This window comes from Balaenoptera borealis (genome assembly GCF_965194805.1).
Source record: "Balaenoptera borealis genome assembly, chromosome: 3".
Lineage (NCBI taxonomy): Eukaryota > Metazoa > Chordata > Mammalia > Artiodactyla > Balaenopteridae > Balaenoptera > Balaenoptera borealis.
Genome location: NC_138866.1, coordinates 112,977,195 through 112,997,069, shown reverse-complemented (window position 1 = coordinate 112,997,069; position 19,875 = coordinate 112,977,195). Strand labels below are relative to the sequence as shown.

The 19,875-nt window shown below is 48.3% G+C and overlaps 1 protein-coding gene across 1 annotated transcript in view; it reads right to left on the bottom strand.

Moving 5' to 3' along the window:
- Positions 1-19,875, bottom strand: part of ANKDD1A (ankyrin repeat and death domain containing 1A) — a gene marked incomplete at its 5' end in the record, with an annotated part of 39,593 nt that overhangs the window by 6,186 nt on the left and 13,532 nt on the right. The window contains 11 exon segments of the mRNA XM_082388225.1: positions 271-370; positions 377-475; positions 2,447-2,542; positions 3,613-3,695; positions 3,698-3,710; positions 5,107-5,205; positions 8,307-8,405; positions 11,130-11,228; positions 11,770-11,868; positions 15,592-15,690; positions 16,353-16,457. Of these exon segments, the coding sequence (XP_082244351.1) occupies positions 271-370; positions 377-475; positions 2,447-2,542; positions 3,613-3,695; positions 3,698-3,710; positions 5,107-5,205; positions 8,307-8,405; positions 11,130-11,228; positions 11,770-11,868; positions 15,592-15,690; positions 16,353-16,457 (991 nt within the window).

The following is a 19,875-nucleotide window of genomic DNA, read 5'->3' as shown; positions in this document are numbered from 1 at the left end:
TTTACAGGGAGCACCTTTAGTTTCACGTGTGAACGATGGGTTTCAGCTCAAGCACATTCGTGAGGAATGTGAAGTTCACAGGGCAATGTGGAGGGAGGGGCAGAGGGCCCGGTCTGTGTAAAGGCCTGGAGAGGGGAAGAGCACGTGATGTGTTGGCAGTGGCGTGTGGCTTGCTGAGGCTTTTCCCCCAGAAGCACAGAAAACTGAACACACCCCGCGTGCCCCCACCCCTCCACCCGTTTGCTCTGGGGCACCAAGGCAAGGTGGTACCTGTGCACTGTTGCTCGATGGCGTGGACGTGGGCCTCGGTGAACTCCCAGCAATACGCCAGCTTCTTCCACTCGTGGGGCCGCAGGTACCTGGAGGCCAGTCATCACAGCACGGAGCGGAGCTGCTGCGTTTCCTGCCGATGGTCCTGCTTAAAGGTCAAGCTCTTCCCAGAGGGGTCACAGAGGTCCCTGCATGAGAGCTGGTCCTGTGGGGCAGATCCCAGAAGTGCAGCAGCTGTCTGGGGGAAATCCCTGCCAGGCTCTCCCTTGTGAGCCTGGACACAGAACTGGTGTCATCACAGGCCTGGGGCATAGTGTCCATTACTCTGGTTTCTGACTCTGTGCCTTGCTTTGAGTGCTAGAACCTGAGTTGCTTACACTGTTTCTCCATCCAGAATTCCTTTTCTCACCTCCCTGTCTCTCAATCCCATTGCCACAGTCAAAAGACCACCTGGGTGCCACCTCTTCCAGGAAGCCTTCCCAATTTCTCTCTTTTCTTTGTGTTCTTATAGCACGAGTGTCAGTAGAATGACTCAGCAGCTGTGGCTAAAACCAGGCAAGCCAAGAATCAGGCACTAACTAAACTTGCCAAATGACAACAAGTAGAGAAGGTCTGGGTTACAGAATTCTTTCTATGCAAAGCAGGTGATAAAATGAGAGGTTACCAAAAATTATGTAATAGCTTCAGTTAAACCCACAAAAGTCTTAGTTAAAGCCACAAAAGCCCCTCAAAAGGATGTGGATGCAGATTTCTAGTTGTTAAAAAGCTCAGGTGAGTTCTGGCATCTGCAGCTCTGAATCTTACATTCTGGCTAACTGTGTCTGGCCAGTCACCTGGGAGGTGACGACCTGGGAGCTTGGCTCTCTCCTCGGGTGGTAAAAACTGTTTCTTTAGAGCAGTGTTCTCAGCTGCATCTTACATTGGGATCATCTGGGAGCTTTAAGAACCACAGAAGCTTGGCCCTTACCCCCTAGATTCCGATTGAATTGGTCTAGGGGTAGGAAGGAGGGATTTGTGATTCTAACTGCACCACTGCCTTAGTGTTGAAAACTTTTAAAGCCTGAGGTGGTTTAAAATTAAGCATAGAGATGAATCAGTTCATCAAACCACTGGTATTAATATTTAGGAGTAATCTGTTGTACGTAAAGGGGTTGTAATATTTACGAGAATCCAGCACGTCAGTGAAAGAGAAAATCTTATGATTCCTATGGAAATTTATCAATTGATTGATTTTTGGACAGTGATTTTTTTGAGAAGTGTAAGAGAAGTTTACTAAGTTTGTAGACAATATCAGAATGTTTATGATATTCGAGATTCACTTTATAGGTTTAATTTATTGGATTTAATGGGATAATTTAAGAATTTAGGAAGCATTTGAAATGCTTAAAAAGAAAACCTATTATATTAAATTTATTCGTTCAGTTTAAAACGTTTAAGGTTGTTTAATTAAGCTTAAACATGGGACCAAACTTTAATCAAAAGGCTTCCTTGAAAGTGACTGTTAAAATTTACTCGTTGTATAAATATAGTAATAAGATTGTAAAAATAAATTTAAAAGGTTGAGGAAAAGTAGGATTTAAATTTTGTAAACAATTTAGTATTAATTTCTAAAACTGAAATAAATGCAAAAATTTATTTTCTGTGTATAAAAGTAACCATTAAGGACAACAAAAAAAACTCTCCACCCACCCCCATTTGCTGACACTGGAGCTGTAAATGCAGGACCTTACATCTGCCACTCCTCTTTCCCAAATCCACAGCAGATATCACTAATCAATCCCAGCACCCTTTCCTTCTGGGCTCAGAACGTTGCCTGAATAGAACACCCCAAGCCACAATTCCAATCACCTGGAGCTGGCAGTGAGCTGGAACTAAGTTGCCATTTCTTTATTCATGCATGAATGCATTCATCCATCAACCAGGAGCTACAGCAGGGTCTACTAGTATCTCCACACTGGCACGGACCTCGGTCAGCCTTATTTCAGTATGGTTTGGGTGTTCACCCATCTCTGGATGCCCCCAAAGAACCCTAGTGTTAGGTAAGGCAGGGATTATCACTCGCTTGGAAACTGAGGGGCCCCTGAATTGGTCAGGGCTGGGGTTCAAAGCCAACTCCACCTGAAGCCATGGCCACTCCCTTTCCAACACGGAGAGACCAAGCGCAGGGTCTCAGTACCTTCTCGCATCGGTAGAAGCGATTGGATTTTATGATCATGTCCACCAGGCTGACATGGTTGATGTGGGCGGCCACTGGCAAGGCGGTTTTTCCTTGCTGCGGGTAAGAAGGGAGCAGGGAAGCCAGAGTTCCTATAAGAGGGTGTAGGGTGACCTCTAGCACTGATTACAGACCCTCCTGCCCAAAGAAAGCGGTTTCCAGCAGTCTACACTGGAGAGCAGAAGGGTTTTCTGGGAGTAACTCTGGGTGTGGAAAAGTCACAGGTAGAATAAGGCAATAATTCCAGCAACCACCTCTTGTGTTCCTCTAGAACAGGAGGACTTAAAGCTTATAAAACTCAGCCTGCATAACTCTTCAAGGTCATCTGTGAGATAGATGTTACCAGCCTCATGTCTCAGATGAAACCAGAACCCAGAGAAGGGGCTTGGGCTCCTGTGTCAAGTTTGCTGCCTCCCCTCAGGTTTCCAGCCCTTTGCTCCAGGCCTCCGGCACAGTGCTGGCCTCCACCACCTCCAGGGACCTGCGGGGAGATGGGAAGCTCCTCTTCAAGCTTGGCCAGCTGCCCCCGGGCCCCAGCTTCCCTCCCAGGAAGCAGGAAACCCTTCCCAGGTCCAGCCTCAGGGCCTGTTCCCTGCCCCCATCTCTTTCCCACACCATCCCAAGGACTGGGCCACGTGTGCAAGGGCCCTTCCCCTCATGAGCCTGTGACCTCTTCAGCCTCATACTAAGCCTTCAGCTCTTCTTGAACCTCTGGCCACCTGAGGAGGTGGCCACCCCAGAAGCACCGTGACCCGGGAAGCTTCCCCCAACCCTGTTTCATACGCACGGAGTTGTGGGGTGGTGACATGCTGTTCCTCTAGCTCTCTTCCCCTCTCCCCAGCAGATGACTCAAAGAGCTCAAAGTCCGATGGGGGCCATGAAACAGAAGACAAATGTATCACAGGCAAGGACCAGGAGAGGGGCGGGCCAAGTGCTGAGGGACCTCAGAGGAGGCAGGGGAAGGTGATGGAGGGGCAGGAAGGCTTCCTGGAGGAGGTTGCCTTTGAGCTGATATATAACAAATGGGAAGCCTTGAACACTGGGAGCAGGAGGCATTTGCATCAGGGTCTCTGGCAAAGAGGGAGTCATGAAAGCTTGCAAGGGAGGCTGGTTGTGAGCAGAGGTACCTTATCTCTCAGGTTTAAGTTAACCCCAGCAATGAGGAGAATATCCGCTATGTCCTGCCAGGCGTGCTCGGCGGCAAAGTGAGGGGTGTCTGCTGCCTCTGGAAAAGAAGCCAAGAGGACGGAGAGCAGAAAAGCATGTAGAGATGGCCTGTGGCTCAAAGCCAGGACAGGACCAAGGTGGGTACACTCCCAACTGGGCCTTAACAGAGTTTCTCTAAGAAGTTATGTGGGGCTTCCCCGGTGGCGCAGTGGTTAAGAATCCGCCTGCCAACGCAGGAGACACAGGTTCGAGATCCCACATGCTGCAGAGCAACTAAGCCTGTGCGCCACAACCACTGAGCCTGCGCTCTGGAGCCCATGAGCCACAACTACTGAGCCTGCGTGCCTAGAGCCCATGCTCCCAACAAGAGAAGCCACCGCAATGAGAAGCCTGCGTACCACAACGAAGAGTAGCCCCTGCTTGCCACAACCAGAGAAAAGCCCGCGTGCAGCAACGAAGACCCAACACAGTCAAAAATAAAAATAATAATAATAAAATAAACTTATAAAAAAAAAGTTATGTGGGAGGGTAAACTGGATTAAATCATAAACATAATACTCAGCAAACTTAGTAAATAACAAAAAAGTAGAAAGAACAAAGAAAAAATACCACTCCCTATCCCACCTAAGTCAACCTCTGTTAACAGTCTTAGTACATTTCTTCTAGTATTTTCTTTAATGCAGAATGTTTTTAGTTTTATGGTTTTACATATTTTAGATCATCCTGTATATACATTTTGCATCTGTATAACTTCCTGTGTATTATAAACTCTATAAACACCATTTTTTATAACTCCATAAGAGCCTATTTATGTCTATACCATAATTTAACCAACCACTTCTCTCTTATTAAGTATTTGGGGCCCTTTTTGAAATGAAAACTGATAGACTGCTACAACAAATATCTTGGTGCATGAGCTCTTAATATATTTCTTGAGGCTCAATTCTCAGACGTGCAAATACTGACCATTTTAAAGGTATATGTTATATTCTGTCGAATTGCTTTCCACCACTAGTGGTTGTGTGTGGCGGCCCTGAGGATTGTATGGTTGGGGGGTGGATTGTGGGGATGGGGATTTTAAAACGCTCCTGATTGATCACAACTTCAGGACTCAGAGGCCTCTTGTTATACAAGATTAACCCAGTCACCCCTGCCCTGGGAATTTTCCCTAAGGAAAAAAAAAAATCAATGAAAGGAAAAGGTTGCATGTAGCAAGATGTTTACCACAGTGTTCTATATATCATGACAAAAACTTGGAAATACTCAAATGTTCAAAATAGAGGAATGGTTGATAAAATAATGCTACCTTCAACAAATATTCAAACAACTTTTGACAAGCTGAAAGAGCAATTCCTCAATTCTGGGCCAGGCTAGTAGACCACAGTCAAGCCCTGCCAACCTGGAAGGGTGCCCAGAGGCTCCGTGGGGCCCAGATGGTTTCTGCAGCCACTTACATTGTCAACGGCGTCCAGGTCACTGCCGATGTCGATGAAGAGCTGCACCAGGACGGGGAAGTTGTGCCTCACGGTGATGTGCGCAGGAGAGGCGCCCTGCTGGGGGGGTGGAGAGGCACAGATCAGTTGATGGGTCCCTCCCAGGACTACCCAGCTGCAGGGTGGTGCTAGAAGATGGGAGTTGGGAGGAGTACAGTAAGTCCCCTACGTACGAACCTTCAAGTTGCGAACTTTCAAAGATGCGAATGTGCGTGTGCGTGTCCGATCACATAAATTAATTCACATGTCTGGCGTACATTGTCACATGCGTGCATCCTCTACTAGTCGTGCTTTTGTGTACTTTGCTGCACAGTACTGTTGCTGTGCAACACGAGGAGCTTACTAATGAAGACCTGATGGAATTGGAGGCTCAGAGAAAGGACAAAGAGACACAAGAGGAAGAAGAAGTAACTGAAGAAACGAAGCGATTCACGACGCAGGAAATGGCAAGGGGATTTTCTTCATTTGAGGAGGCGCTGTTAGTTTTTGAGGCACAGGACCCGAACACAGAACAGTACACGAAAGTTGCAGCAGCCGTTCAGAATGCAATCCAGTGCTACTGTGTCATCGATGACGAGAAAAAAAGAGCTACTACCCAGACATCACTGAATCATTTTTTCAAGAGGGTAGATAGAATTGAATCCAGCAAGGAACCAGAACCTGTGCCGTCAACGTCAGGCATGAGTGAAATTGCAGCTTGCCCTCCGTCTCCTATCGCTGACGATCCTTCAGCTGTAGCACCTCCCACCTCCTCTCCCTCCTCCAGTCAGTAACTCTTCTTGCCTGTTCACCCAATGCCAGCCCCTGTATGCCAGCTGTTGTACTGTACTACTGTACTTTTCAAGGTACTATACTGTAAGATGAAAAATGTTTTATTTTTTGTTTGTTTTTTATGTATTATTTGTGTGAAAAGTATTATAAACCTATTACAGTACAGTACTATATAGCCAATTGTGTTAGTTGGGTACCTAGGTTAACTTTGTTGGACTTATGAACAAATTGGACTTACGAATGTCCTCTCGGAATGGAACTGGTTCATGTGTAGGGGACTTACTGTATAGATAGTGCTTGAGTTTGGACCTTCTCACTTCTCGGATGACATGAGTGGCCTGAAGAATTTACAGCCCACAGCCTGAATCCCTTGGGCCACAATTGATCCTCATGGTGGGTGGGAGCCTGAAATCCCAAGTTTGAGACCTTGCCATGCCAGGAACTCACTACGTGACTTTGGGCAAGTCATCTCGCTTCTCTGCTGCTCTTCATCTGGCAAGTGATGCTTGCTGAGGTCCCTTCTGGCAACAACACCTTAAGATTCTCTGCTATTTATTTACTCCACACATGAACCTAGCAAGTATATAGGAATGGTATTCTTATTCGTACTTTCATCTTACAAATGAGAACACTTAATAAGTTCATAAAACTTACATGACTCACCCAAGGACACGTAACTTATAGAGACCTTGTGTTACTGGACTTCCTACCCCCGGCATCTAGGTAGGTGCTCAACAACTATTTATGTATGAAATGAATGAATGAGAGAGCCAGCCGGGACCAGAACAGAGGTCTCACCCAAACCCAACATTCACCCAAGGCCTGGAGGACTTAGAGGACTGGAGGACTCCGTCTGCAGTGGTTCCCTGTGAGCACTGACTACGTGACAAAGTGGAGATACTGCCACACATCCTTCTGTCTAGGTGTATGGTGACACACATCTAGTAGAATAGTACAAAGCCAGAAAAATCAATGGGATAGATCTATATTTACTGTGGAAAAACACCCTCACATGTTGAGTACCAAAAGGTGACAGAACAGAACACACACACATACAACAAAAATGCCCATGACTGCCATTACTAGTTTAGGCCAGAAAAAAACAGTTTATGGATATTGGAAAAGAAGATTCAAACTATATGATTACTTGTAGGCAACGTGATTGTATATCTACACAGGTCAAAATAGTTACTATACTCCCACCAAAAAAAAAAAACCTCTAGCAAAATCAATGAAAAGTCATATAGAAGATAAAAATACCAAAGTCAATAGCATTCCTGTATTGAATGCCCAAAAGAAATGACATATTTTAAAAAGATAGTCTATTTGCAATGACGGTCAAAATATACGAAGTACCTATGAAGAGTATAATTGGAAATGGCTATTACAAAGGCAAACAAAAACCACAGAACATCACTGAGGGATACAAAAGAAGACATAAAGAAATGGCAAGACATGTTCATAGTGAAAAAATAAAATATTACAAAGATGACCATTTTCTCTTATATTATTTACAGGCTTAATGTAATCCCAAACCCAAATAGCAATAAATGACAAAAAGTATTCTGAAACACATCTAGAAAAAAATTTAAAAACCTAGATAAAACTACCACAGAATTTCAGCAGTGTCCTCAGATCATTGCTAGATAACTGTGAAATCAAAATCAGGCCAAAAGAAGGTCTCCTGTGAGAGTGAATGGGCAGACACTGGAAACTGGCTCAAGTGCACAACTCAGATGAGCTAGGAAACTTATCAGAGCTCTAACGGTGGCTCTCCAGGAAGCAGCAGGCCACGGAGATAAAATAACCAAGGACGCTGGATATGGCCTCCATCGTCCTGGAAATAGGTCTGTGGGAATGTGGTAGGAAAGAGGAGTGGCAAGAGAGCAAGTATTGCTTTTCATTGTTTTACATTTTATTTATAGAAACCTAAAGAACCAAAAAGAACAAAAGGTATCTGGTGAAAAGCCTTCTTCCCACCCTCAACACCCATCTGCTCTGTTCTCCCCACCCCAATGGTAACATCTTACAAAGCCACAGTACAATATCCCAACCAGAACACTAACATTGATAATACCCACCATCTTACTCAGATCTCCCCAGTTTCACTTGTAGTCATTCGTATACATGTGTGTTCTATGTAATTTTATCACACGTGTAGGTTTGTGTATCCTTTACATAGTCAAGATGCAGCACAGTTCCATCACCATAAGGGTCCCTTGTGTAGTCCTTTTATAACCACACCCTCCTCCCTTCTCGGCCCCATGCCCCCATCCCTAGCCCCCAGCCACCACTAATCTGTTCTCCATTTCTATTTTGAGAAGTAAGGTCCTGGGAGACTCGGCAGTGTATCCCCCCCTCCCCACCTTCCATCCAGGACCCACACGTACATGATCAGCCATGTCAGTGCTGCCTCCTGCATGGACGAGGGCCCAGGCCATGTCCTCAGAGCCACCGAGGGCTGCGTAGTGGAAGCAGCTCTGCTTTTTCTAGAGGGAAACAGGCACCAATGCAGCATCCTAAGGACCCCTCACAGCAGGCTTACAAAGCACTTTGAGATTCATTATCCCATTCACAGCTCACAACCCCCCTGGGACTATTATACCCATTAAACCCTGAGGCAGGAGAAATCAATGACTTGCCCAGGCCTGGTGACTAGTAAAAGGAGTTCACTATGGTCTCAGGATTTTCCTCACCTCCAGTCACAGACTCTGGAACAAAGGCCAAAGCCTTTACAGTTCCTTAGCCAGTAAAGACATGTGGAGTATAGACGCCTAGAAGATGGTTTTCAAGGAGGGGGACCAATAAGATTTACCTGTACAGGGCAAATCCCACCCAGCATGTACTGTCCAGCTGGAGCTGGTCTAAGCACATCTGCAGAGGAGCCTGGCAGCGCCAGAGGGAGGGCTTCTTCCTGGATGAGACTTCATCTCAGGCAGGACCCACCAGGTAACCAACTGTCCCAGATTGCCTGGGACTGAAGGTTCCCTGGATGCGAGACTTTCTGTTTTAAAATCAGGACAGTATGGGGCAGACCAGGATGAGTTGGTCACCCTCCCAAAGTCGAGTCTGAGCAAGTTTACAGGGTGGGTGGGAATCCATCCACCTCCCAGTGGGAAATGCAATCACTTTGGGTTTGCCCCATCCTCAGAGACCCTGCTGCACGACACTGCCAGAGGTGGGAGTGTCAGAATAGACCATGGCCTCTGCCAGAAACCTCAAGTCAAGGCTGGAGCACGAGACCCAGTGAGGTGGGCAGCTCCAAGCCACCAACAACCACCAGCTGGATCTAACCCCCTGAGTCTCTAAGCTCCTGTGCTGTTACTGCTGGGGAGGTGGCCATGGCATGACCTGTCTGTGCCCCCTCCCAGTGCCTAGTGCTGGGCACAGAGAAAGGGCCTTTCTGACTAAGGAGCAACACCTTGCTGATGGAAGTGAAACAGGAGGGAAGGGGGCAGGACACAACCTTTAAAAGAATGACATAGCCATAGTACATGATGAAAACTAACGAGAACCAACTGGGTCCAAGATGGCAGAAGATTTGACCTCCAGTAGACCTTGAGCCTCATTATATGCTCACTGTAATACCTTAGCATGCTAAATGACACACCCACCAGCGCCATGACAGTTCTGAGGCTAACCGTAAAAGGCCAAAAAGTGGGCAGTGGCCCAATTTCTGGAAATCCCCGCCCCTTCCTCAAAATAGTTGGAATAATCCTCCCACTCATTAGCCTATGAAATTACCCAGTCCATAAAAACTAACCACGCCATATTTCGAAGCCTCTTGCCTCTTGCCTTCCGAGATACCCCACACTCTGTCTGTGGAGTGTGTTTCTCTCTAAATAAATCTGATTCCTACATATCACTTCGTCTCCAAATTCTTTTGCAATGAAGAAAGAACCTTAAATTCACCAGCAACAGAAGGACATGGCTGGTGCCCTGGGACAGCTACTTTCCCCCTCTTGGCTGTAATGTCCCCTGCTATGCCCCTGGGGTAGTAGTCTCCACATCTTCCAGGGGAGCAAATTAAATGTTTTGTGGTTTATAAACCATTATTCACATTTAAGGGAATTTACGATTTATATTATTATTATATTTACATTTGCCATTTTGCTATTTCTTTTCTTTTCTTTTTTTTTTTTTTCCGGCTGAGCTGCGTGTCTTGTGAATCTTAGTTCCCTGACCAGGGATTAAACCTGGGCCCTCGGCAGTGAAAGTGCAGAGTCCTAACCACTGAACCACCAGGGAATTCCCTTTGCTATTTTTTTCTGAATGTCTCTTGTTTTTTTTGTTCTGTTTCCCCTTGACTGCCTTCTTTTGTGTTAAATATTTTTAGCATATCATTTTCATTCCTCTGCTTTTAAACTATTTTTGCTATTATTTATATTATTCACTATTAATATTACTTTTGCTACATTATTGAAATTTAGAACAAAAAGAGAATTCCAGACCCTGCAGCCATTCAACCAGCCAAGAAAGATTATTTGTCATTGATCTAAAAATAAAAAGCAAAACAAAACAAAAACACCAACTTAACTTCCTACCTAAAGAAAGGCCACAACCCCCTTTTCAAGGACACAGAGAATTTCTAATGGCCAACTAACCGAGTGCAATGGTAAGGGAGAAAGAGGCCTGTCCTAGAGTCACACCCAGGCCCCAGCTCTAATTACGGTGTGGGCCTCATGTTGGGGACACCCCACCCCTACCCCCGCTGGGCAAGGCAAACGTTTCAGGCCATGAGCTCTGGAGTCAGGGGAATAGGGTTTTCAGATTCAGCTTTGCTTCTTACCAACTTGTGACCTGGGAAAGTCACTGAACCTCTCTCATCTGCAAAATGGGGGGAATTTTTCTGAGGTAATATTTATGAAAGGGCTTCGTGAACTGTCACGTGCCCAGCAATAAGACACTAATGGGTACTGAGCTCCTATTATGTCCCAGGCAATATGCTACGTATTTAGCCTTCATAGCAATATAAAATAGTAAGTATATATCACCCCCCAATCTATAGTTGAGAAACGAGGCTCAGAGAGATTAAGTAACTTGCCCAAAGTCACAGAGCTCAGCAGTAGAGAAGTCAAGTCCGGAACCTGAGCCTGCTCCCTCACAGCCTTGTTCACACGATGTTCAGGAATCATCGTGGCTGCTACAGCTGACACAGTCACGGCTCTGCAGGCAGCCGAGGGCACACGCCAGTCGTGAGGAGGCCCGGCTACCTGGGAGAGGGCGCTCGCGCTACTCCCGGCCCTGAGGAGGAGCTGCACACAGTCGGGGTGGATCCCTTCAGCAGCTGCGTGCAGGGCAGTCAGAACTTCCTGAAACACAGGGCAGCGGTGTGAGGACGGCAGGAGGCTGAGGCCAGAGCCTGAGACCGGAGGACACCCCTTCTGCCAGGGCTCCAGGGCTCTCTGAGCTCTCCCCTCCCTGCTACTGCAGACGTGACCTGGTGATCTGCGGTTCCCGGAGCCCCGCACCTGATTCTCACCTTGAGGGGCACGTGGTGCGTTCACTCCCTCCGCCACAGCTCCGCTCGTGCTCTCCTTGCCCTCCAAGCCGCCTCATCCCTGCTCTGTCTATTCCCTCCTACTCCATCCTGGCCACAGTGACCTCTCCCTTCTTTGAACACACACCGTGTGTATGACTCCTCCGTCATCCCTCAGGCCCAGTGCCCCTCTGAGCCTGGAGTTTTGTGCTGCTGCTCATCTTCTCCTCGTGGGCTGTTTGAGAACACGTCCTCGCTCCTGGCTTCAGAGCCCCTCCCAGGGGAGATCAGGCTGCACCACGGGCTCTGGGCTCCTGGAAGGCAGGGGGCAAGCCAGTGTCACACACCTCTGCATCCTCCAGGTGGTGACTCACCGCATTCCGCTCCTCCAGGTCCAGCCTGACGTCCAGGAGTCGCTGCAGCACAGCCAGGTGGCCCCAGCGGGCGGCCGGGTGAAGGGCTGCGTTCCCCTCCTGCGGGGAGAAGGGCTCCTGAGGGGTCAGTGGAATCACAGACCCTTGCAGGCCCTGGGGACCCGCTGGAGCTGAGATCCAGAGAGGGGAGACATGTCCAGGGTTATAGAGCAAGTTGGTGACGAGCTGCAGCCCTGCACGCTGGGCCAACGCCACTCTGCTCTGAGAACTGTGCCCAAAACTACCAAAAACCAGGGGCACTTTCAAGGGCCAAGTTCTGGTCTCTTTTCTTACACTTTAAGATGGACACATTAGGGCTTCCCTGGTGGCGCAGTGGTTGAGAGTCTGCCTGCCAATGCAGGGGACGCGGGTTCGAGCCCTGGTCTGGGAGGATCCCACATGCCGCAGAGCGACTGAGCCCGTGGGCCACAATTGCTGAGCCTGCACGTCTGGAGCCTGTGCTCCGCAACGGGAGGGGCCGCGATGGTGAGGGGCCTGCGCGCCGCGATGAGGGGTGGCCCCCACCTGCCACAGCTGGAGAGGGCCCTCGCACGGAAACGAAGACCCAACACAGCCATAAATAAATAAATAAAATTTAAAAAAAATTAAAAAAAAAAAAAAAAGATGGACACGTTACTTTAAAAAAAAAAAAAAAATCCCTATTTTTCCATGCTCTAGTCTAAAGCCAGTCCCAACTCGGTGACCTCGGATCCATCCCCTCCCTCTGCTCAGGCCACAGCCCCAGAGACTCGCCTTGTGCTCAGGCTGCGCCCAGCAGCCACATGGCCCAATCGCTCGCCTCCTGCGTCTTTGCTCAAGATGTTAGGTTCTCATTGAATAGTGCAGCCCGATGTGATCACAATATTGAAAACCACAACTCCCACCTCCTGTTCTCCTGATCCCCTTATCCTGCCCCGCTTTTCCTTTTCCCCCATAGCACTGACCACCTAACACCCTCTACAACCCACTTGTATACTATGCTTGTTGTTTATTGGCTGACTCTCTTGGCTGGAACATAAGCATCACAAGGGCAAGGGTTTTTGTCTATTTTGTTCTCTGAAGTTTCCCTAAGTGCCTAGAATAGGGCCTGGGCACATGATAGACACTCAGTAGATATTTGTTCAATGATAATACATAATGTGATGGAGAGCTTGACCTGTGTCTCCTGGAACTTGAGAACCACAGGACTGGGAGCAGCCTCGCCCTTGAGAAGTCTAAAGGTGACAGTGACAGAGCCAAGAGAGGTGGCTCCACTGGGCGGGCAAAGGGCCCAGTGTTCTTTGTGTTGGAAGTGGTCCCACAGAGGGCAGCTTATTTGGGATCGTCCTTAAAGGGATCTTGCTGCAGGAGGGTAAGGGGCCCCAGGGAAGAGGAGGCAGCTGGACGTGACCAGCCCGAGAAAAGGTATGTCCCTACAGAGGAACCACAGATGGGGGACCAGGACAAGGACCCCGGAGGGACCCACAAAAGCATCCAGAAGGGAAGACCCAGCTTCAGCCATGCATCATGCCCAGAAGGCCATGGGGACGATCGAGCTGAACCAGTCACGGGGGCCTCCTGGGTCAAGTGCTTTCCTCTGCCCTGGCCTGTCTCAGTACCTTCCCCAGGAAACATTCAGTTTAGGCACAGAGATCTATAAAGGGCCCAATGAGGATGTGAACACATACAGAAGCCAAAGCAGTACTTAAAGTAGTTAAAAACATACCCTGCCCCCATGATAGATAAACACACACATAAACAGCTATAACTATCTTACAGGGTCAAGGAGGAAACATCTACATTTCCTTTATGATCATCATTATATTATATTAATAAATAAAATTAAGTTTAAAAAATCCCCTCAACAGCTTTTTTCGGCTCCTCTCCCACCCGCTCCGTGGTCGGCTCGCCACAGCAAGCAAGGGTCAGGCTGTGGGCGGTGTAGCCACAGCCTGAAGTCTCTGTGTTCAAAGAGACCGGAAGGAAGTGTGTGAACGTTGGGGTCTGGCACGTGCCACCAGTTAGCAGAGCTGTGGAAACAGGGCAGGGCTTCCCCCTTCCTTCTGGATTATAAATATCTACTTCCTGCCCTTTGAAGCTGCAGATGGCATGGACCCCCTGCCAGGGCCCTCACACTCTGCCCAGGCAGGACAGGGGGCTGGGTGGAAGGAGGCCTTGGCCTTGGGCCTGGCCTCTCCCCTCCACCTGTGGGGACATCCAGCCTCTCCACCTCTGTAGGGCCCTGTCAGCCTCTCCTTGACATTTCCGGAGGAATTAATCACTCTCTCCGGGCTCTCAAAGCCTCCCTACCACAGCACCTGCAGCACCTGTGAGGTATGTTGTCATCTGCTCTGACAGGTCTGTCCGCCTACACAGGCTGGCGGGTCCTAGCACGAGTCAGACCTTCAGTGGCCCAAAGCCTTGAAAAGCTTACCGTGCCCTCTCCCCAAATGAAATTCAAAATGGAAACATTCCTCATTGGAAAATACAACACTTAACAGGGACATGTAATTTTTGAAGCTTCTTTCTAGAATTTCTGATTGCAAGATTCTGGGTAAGTTCACCAAAGCTGAATTTTCTTGCTTTCTAGTTTGGAGCTCCTGCTCTCCTGGGGCCCTGAGTACATCATTTTTTTTTTTTTTTTTTTGCCTCCTGGGTAGATGTGTCCTGGCAAGGGTCGTCCTTTACCCCTCTCTGTACTCTCAGTTCCTGGCTCAGGGCCTGGCACAGAGCACAACCTGCTCTGCCCATGTTTCTGAAATGAAGGAAATCAGCCTGATCTGAATCTCAGAACCTGACTTAGCCTTTTCATCCTGAAAGGATGAGTGTGGGCGGACAGATTTGGTGCAGACCCCCAGGGCTCAGGGCCGCAGGAGGCAGCCTGAGGAGAAGGAGGGGCACAGGGGTCGGCATCAGGATGCTGGTTCCAAACCCAGCTCGACCTTTGTCCTGCTGTGTGACCTTGGCTAAAGTATCCCCCTCTCTGGGCTTCAGCTTCCACATCTGTAAAATGAGAAGGTTAAACTGGCCCTTGATCTAAGATCCTGTGATCCATCGGTCTGTGAGCTCTGTCACTAGCTTTATAAACAGAACTCCTTGTATCCTAGCCAAGCATATTAATCAGAAAATCAACAGTGGAATTCTTCCCTTTGCTGGAAGCACTGTTTAGAATTTGCTACAACACATTTGCCTAATGACTCGCAATGGTCCATTGATACAAGTCATTTGTAGGGTAGTCCCCTTGGGTCCCAACCCCTCATCTATTCTCAGATAGGTGAATTCCTGCTTATGAGCTCTCCACCCTGAATGAACTGCTACCTCCTCAGCGGTCTCATCCTACTTTTGCCATAATCATAGTAGATTACTAAAACACAAAGAAAGCAAATAACCAGCAGGCATGTGGCTACCATCCCCCAACTCCTCCCCATTCCCCCCAGCAACAGACAGCCCCAGTGGAATCACAGCCCCGCTCAAACCCACCCCAGGCATCACTACCAACCAATCAGATTTGCCATCCTGGCTCCCCACATTGGCTCACAGCTCTTTCCTAGGATTGTGGTTGAATTCCTTCATTAAGAAACTGTGTCTTGGGCATCTTTGTGCTCTTCACCCATAGCACACGGCTGGCCCATACTGTGTGCTCGAAAAATGCCTGCTGCATGAGCATCAGACACACGCTGGTCTTTGGGCCACCAGCCCCTCTAGCACGCTGCAGTTGGCAGTAGACACAGGTGAGCTGCCCGTGACCACCCCGGTCAGGAGCCCAGAGCCCGGCCCTCCCCCTGGGACCCATGGTCACAGTACTTTGTCTTTGACACTGTGGTCACAGCCAGAGCCCACAAGGAAGTCCAGAGAACCCAGCTGCCCGTGCTCTACAGCCCGATGAAACGCTGTCCTTCCCAGCTGGCGGGGGAGGAGAAAAAAGTGAATCTTCCTCGCCCTGCCCAGCTGGCCTCAGTTTCCCCAACCACACTGGGCTTGCAGTGCTCCAGACACTCTCCCCCACCTTGCCCTATACACCCTGCCTGGAAAGCCCAGACCATCTTCCCAACAAGACCCCACTTGGTGGGTCCCTCCCCCACTGAAATCCTCCTGTGGCTCCTGAATAAAGGACCCATTCCTGAGGCTGGGGGTTGAGATCTCCATGAAGGCCCCTAACAACCTCTCAGGCCTTCATTCCCAAGATTCTAACCCATCTGAACTCACACACCAAAAGCCCTTTTCCTCTAAAGCTCTAGCAATTGTCTCTCCTCCATCTGGAATGCCCCTTGCTTTCTAATCTTACTGATGAAATCTAGTTCACTTACCAAATTCCACCTCCTCCAGGAAGCAGAAAGCAATGTCTCCCTTCTCTAACCTGTCTAGTCCATATCAGAGTCTCTCTGAGGGAACCGACCATGTGCTGCTGGCGTCCTGCTCATTTGTGCCCTAGTGCCCCTCCTAGACCAGCAGCTCCCTCAGGTGGGGTCCAGTCTGCACTACCCATGGCTCCAGGGATGCACAGGAGAGGCCCCAGGAATCCCAAGCCCGGTGGGAAGGACACACAGCCTTGAGGCCACACTCACCTTGTCAGCACGGTCCAGGGCCACGTCCTCCAGGCCCCCCGTTATGAACGCCAGCACTGGCACATGGCCTTCTTGGGCTGCGCAGTGCAGTAAGGTCAGGCCGTCCTGGAAACAAGCCCAGGGTGGTCCCTGCAGTCTGCGAAGGGAGGCCCTGCTCACGCACTGGCTGCCTCCCAAACAGTGAGTGTTTGGGATCAGAACAGCTTTCCAAAGGAAACCACACTGAAAATGGGGATAGGCCCCTGGGACATCCGCAGGACCCACTTAGCCTCACGGGGGCTGGTGGGAGTCAGGATGCCAGAGTTCAAATCCCAGCTCCAGCATTTATCAGCTCTGTGGTCTTCGGCAAGTTACCTATACCTCTCTGAGCCCCCATTTCCTCATAGGTCAAGTTAGGATAATACAGGCGTATTGTGCTTCACTTTATTGAAGGTCTCTTAGCCCCAGAAGCAATATTTAAGTGAGGGAGGTTTGCAAATCCTATGTTTATAGCCCAGAGCTTCTACCCTGGCCTTGCATTACAGCTAGATTATTTGGAGTACTTTTCCAAATAGATTGTAACCATCAATGGGTCATAAAAATCAACGGAACAGGGCTTCCCTGGTGGCGCAGTGGTTGAGAGTCTGCCTGCCAATGCAGGGGACACAGGTTCGAGCCCTGGTCTGGGAAGATCCCACATGCCGCGGAGCAACTGGGCCCGTGAGCCACAACTACTGAGCCTGCGCGCCTGGAGCCTGTGCCCCGCAACGAGAGAGGCCACGACAGTGAAAAGCCCACGCACCGCGATGAAGAGTGGTCCCCGCTTGCCACAACTAGAGAGTGCCCTCGCATAGAAACGAAGACCCAACACAGCCAAAAATAATAAAAATTAATTAATTAATTAATTTTAAAAAAAAATCAATGGAACAGTCTTCTACATGTTGACAGTGGTTTGGGTTACAGAGGAGTAGCACTTGTCAAATTTCAGTGTGTAGGGACTTCCCTGGTGGTGTAGTGGATAAGACTCCACACTCCCAATGCAGGGGGCCTAGATTCCATCCCTGGTCAGGGAACTAGATCCCACATGCATGCCGCAACTAAGAGTTCACATGCCACAACTAAGGAGCTGGCGAGCCGCAGCTAAAATGAGGAGCCCTGGAGCCGCAACTAAGGAGCCCGCAAGCCACAACTAAGACCTGGTGCAACCAAATAAAAAATAAATAAATATTTTTTAAAAAACTCAGCTTGGGGGCTTCCCTGGTGGCACAGTGGTTGAGAATCTGCCTGCCAATGCAGGGGACACGGGTTCGAGCCCTGGTCTGGGAGGATCCCACATGCCGCGGAGCGGCTAGGCCCGTGGGCCACAACTACTGAGCCTGTGCGTCTGGAGCCTGTGCTCCGCAACAAGAGAGGCCGCGATAGTGAGAGGCCCGCGCACCGCGATGAAGAGTGGCCCCCGCTCGCCGCAACTAGAGAAAGCCCTCACACAGAAATGAAGACCCAACACAGCCATAAATAAATAAATAAATAAATAAAATTAAAAAAAAAAAACAAAAACTCAGCTTGTATTTCATTGTATACAAAGAATTTGAACTCTAGTTAATAATATGCATGCTGACATATTTAGAGGGAAGTACATTGATGTCTGCAATTTATTTTGAAATGCATCCAAAATCTATAAAGAACTCTAAAAACTCATCAATAAGAAATTACCCCAATTAAAAAATAATCTGCACACCAAAGAAGATATATGGAATGGCAAATAAGCACATGAAAAAATATATGACGTCATTAGTCATTATTGAAATGTAAATTAAAACGACAAAGAGTTTCCAACAATAGAGTATGGAAAGGGAAAAATGCTAACATTCCAGTGGAGAAACCTGGCCGACACCATTTTAATCAAGAGATCAAGCTTGATATTGTGATTTATAATAAGAAATATATATTTGGTCTTTGTCCTGGCTCCTGGCACAGAGCTCCTAAAACCCTAGGAATCTCCTAAATGGTAACAGTGATAAAGGTGTCTTTTATGATGTTAACGAGGTGACCTGAAGCCCCTAAGTAACCAAAGGATGGGGGCTGGTTGCCGGGGGAACCAACAGTGATTAGAGGGTTGGAACTTCCATACCCACCTCCCCACCTCTGAGGAGAGGAGAGGGGATGGAGGTTCAGTCAATGAGGGCTGAGAATTTAATCTATCAAGTCTATGTAATGAAGCCTCCATTAAAAACCCAAAAGGACAGGGCTTGGAGAACTTCCAGGTTGGTAAATCAGATCACATCCATGTGCCGGGTCCCAAACTCCATGGGGACACAAGCACCTGCATTCAGGACCTTGCCCTGTGCATCTCTTCATCTGGCCATTGATGATTCATATCCTTAATATCCTTTGTAATAAACCAGAAATATAGTAAGTAAACCGGTTACCTGAGTTCTGAGAGCCGCTCTAGCAAATTAATCGAATCTGGGGAAGGGGTCGTGGGAACTTCTGATTTACAGGCAATTATATAGCCAGGCAACTACCTGGGCTTGTGATTGGCATCCAAAGTGTGGACAGTCTTGTAGGACTGAACCCTTAACCGGCAGAACCTGACACTATCTCCAAGTAGTGTCAGAAATGAGTTAAATTTGTGGACTCCCGGTCAGTGTCCACGGGGAATTGAGTTAACTGCTTGGTGATGTGGAAAAAAACACACATCGGAATTGGTGTCAGAACTGGATCAAGAGACCATCACCAGTGACGAATCACAATGGTATCACATGCCCCCTGATAGGAGGTAATGAGAAGGGCATTTGACCTCTGTGATCTTCTTCCCAAAGTTCCATAACCCCAATCTAATCATGAGAAAAACATCAGACAAAACCAAGTTGAAGGATATTCTACAAAATACTTGACCAGTACTCTTCAAAAGTGGCAAGGTCATGAAAAACAGGATGGACTGAGAAATTGTCCCAAGATCAAGCAACAGGACTGTGCTACTCTTCACATCAAGAGGAGGAATCCGATATTTTCCTCCCTCTGAAACGAGGCTGACCCTGTGATAGGCTTTGACCAGTAGAATGCGGTAGAAGTAATATCTCAAGAAACCGGGCTACTTCTACTCTTGCTCTTTTGATGTCCTGGGGCTGTCACAGAAGGAAGTCTCCATGAATATCAGCTACCACCTGGAGACGCTGGCCACACCATCCACAACGTTCCCTCTTCCTGCAGAGGCCCCAGACATGTGCTGACTGTGTCCTCATAAGTGAGCCCAGGCAAGGCCAGAGGAACTGACCAGCCAATGACATTATGAAAAAATCATAAATCAATGTTACTTTAAGCCACTACATTTTAGGGTGGTTTGTTACCAAAAACAGAAAACTAATATGGAGTGGACCTGCTTAACTAGAAGATCCACTACTCAGAGCCCTGCCCTCCACACACACTTAAGACCTCACCTCCCTCATTCTAGAACACTGAGGCTCATTCTGTGTTGATAGCAAATTTCATCGCAACAGCTACTGGATTCTCCAAGACCACTGAGACTCTCTCTAAGGCTAAG